The following is a 1,442-nucleotide window of genomic DNA, read 5'->3' on the forward strand; positions in this document are numbered from 1 at the left end:
ATAAGCCTATAATAAGGTGGAATGAATAAGAAACGAGAGATGTAAATGGACCACAGAATACCCACAGAAAAGGCATTCGAGTCCAGGTAAAAATTAGGTACAGAAAATTTCAAGCAGCCTACAAAATCTATTCTAGAAAATGACCTCACAAGTCACAGCTAAGGCTAACAAAGGGTTACATGCTGATCATAGTAATCACCAGAAAAGGTTAACCATACGGCAGATAAAAGAAGTGATAAAAAGAGACTTTCCTGCTTTCTAGTCCTTGATCGAGAAGCTGACTCCCGGTTCTTGATCATACGCTTGTACCGTCGGTCACCGGCGAGATTGCTGCCAGGCTCTGTGAATCTCTTCTTCCAATGACCCTCTGAAGCAACGTTGACACGACACGCAGGAGAAATAGACAGACTCTGAGGCAGTGAACTAGAGCTTAGGTTAAGAGGATCCGAGTTTCCCGAGAAATGCAACCATTCAGGTCTTGAGTTCAAGGTGAGCATAGTGGTCGGAGAGGCAAAACCGGAAGAGACGCTAGAAATGTGCACTGAATCTTTGTTAGGACAGGTTCTGGCCAAGAAATCCTGAAGGTTCATTCCACGGAAATCTGTGGGGTGGTCGTTAAGAGAAGCAAGATTAATATCATTCCAAACTTCTTCCATGACTCTGGATCTTGGATTTAAGACCTCATTTCGAACGGCAGTGGGAAATGGACAAGTGCGAAAATATTTATGCAGTGAATTGAGCACACCTACACTGCTTTCAGCGTTGGTAGTGCTTCTACTTATGTAGGGGAAATGGTTGTCTGAATCTCTGTGAATTGTCTTGTCTGAATGGTACAATAAGCGTGCGTCGATGTGTGACGCTTCCGCAGATCTGTTTTCATCTCCAATATAATCCTGACATGTTTTAACCAAGAACCCAGCTATGTGCACGGCACGAAGCCCTACAGGCAACGCATAAGATGGAGGTCGGCACCTTTTTTGCTATTTGCTATCACCCATGCATACTGCGTGGGGCCAACTTCTTGTCTTTAGAGAGAAATTTGGGTGGGACGGTCGCACCACGTTCAGCTATGTGTACAGCACGAAACCCTACAGGCAACGCATAAGATGGGAGGTCGGCACCTTTTTTTGCTATTTTTTATCACCCATGTATATTGCGTGGGGCCAACTTCATGTCTCTCGAGAGAAATTTGGGTGGGGTGGTCGTACCATCCACGTGGTGCGACCGTCCAACCCAGAGACACCACCTATGCGGATGGCCCACACACCTCGGGGGTGTGTGGTAGCCCACCCATCAAGGTGGCGCACATTAATAGGGTGGCGGTGCGACTGCCCTATCTAAATTTTCTCCCTATTGGAAGGGTATGTACAAATGGTTTTCCCCTTTTAACCAAAAACCCATTCTCTAATGGCTCGTATGAGACCTAGTTTTGCACCCAATTT

General features: G+C 46.0%; 1 protein-coding gene across 1 annotated transcript; it reads right to left on the reverse strand.

The window, feature by feature from the left end:
• Positions 1 to 6: 6 nt before the first annotated feature.
• On the reverse strand, positions 7 to 1,309 carry LOC111384067 (protein FD-like). Its single transcript, XM_023008288.1, has 2 exons — positions 1,268 to 1,309; positions 7 to 980 (listed from the first exon to the last, which is right to left on the reverse strand). The coding sequence occupies exons 1-2, from the start codon at positions 1,307 to 1,309 to the stop codon at positions 165 to 167; spliced, it is 858 nt and encodes a 285-aa protein (XP_022864056.1). The 3' UTR covers positions 7 to 164.
• Between the last annotated feature and the right edge of the window lie 133 nt (positions 1,310 to 1,442).

This window comes from Olea europaea, unplaced genomic scaffold (assembly GCF_002742605.1).
Source record: "Olea europaea var. sylvestris unplaced genomic scaffold, O_europaea_v1 scaffold28344, whole genome shotgun sequence".
Lineage (NCBI taxonomy): Eukaryota > Viridiplantae > Streptophyta > Magnoliopsida > Lamiales > Oleaceae > Olea > Olea europaea.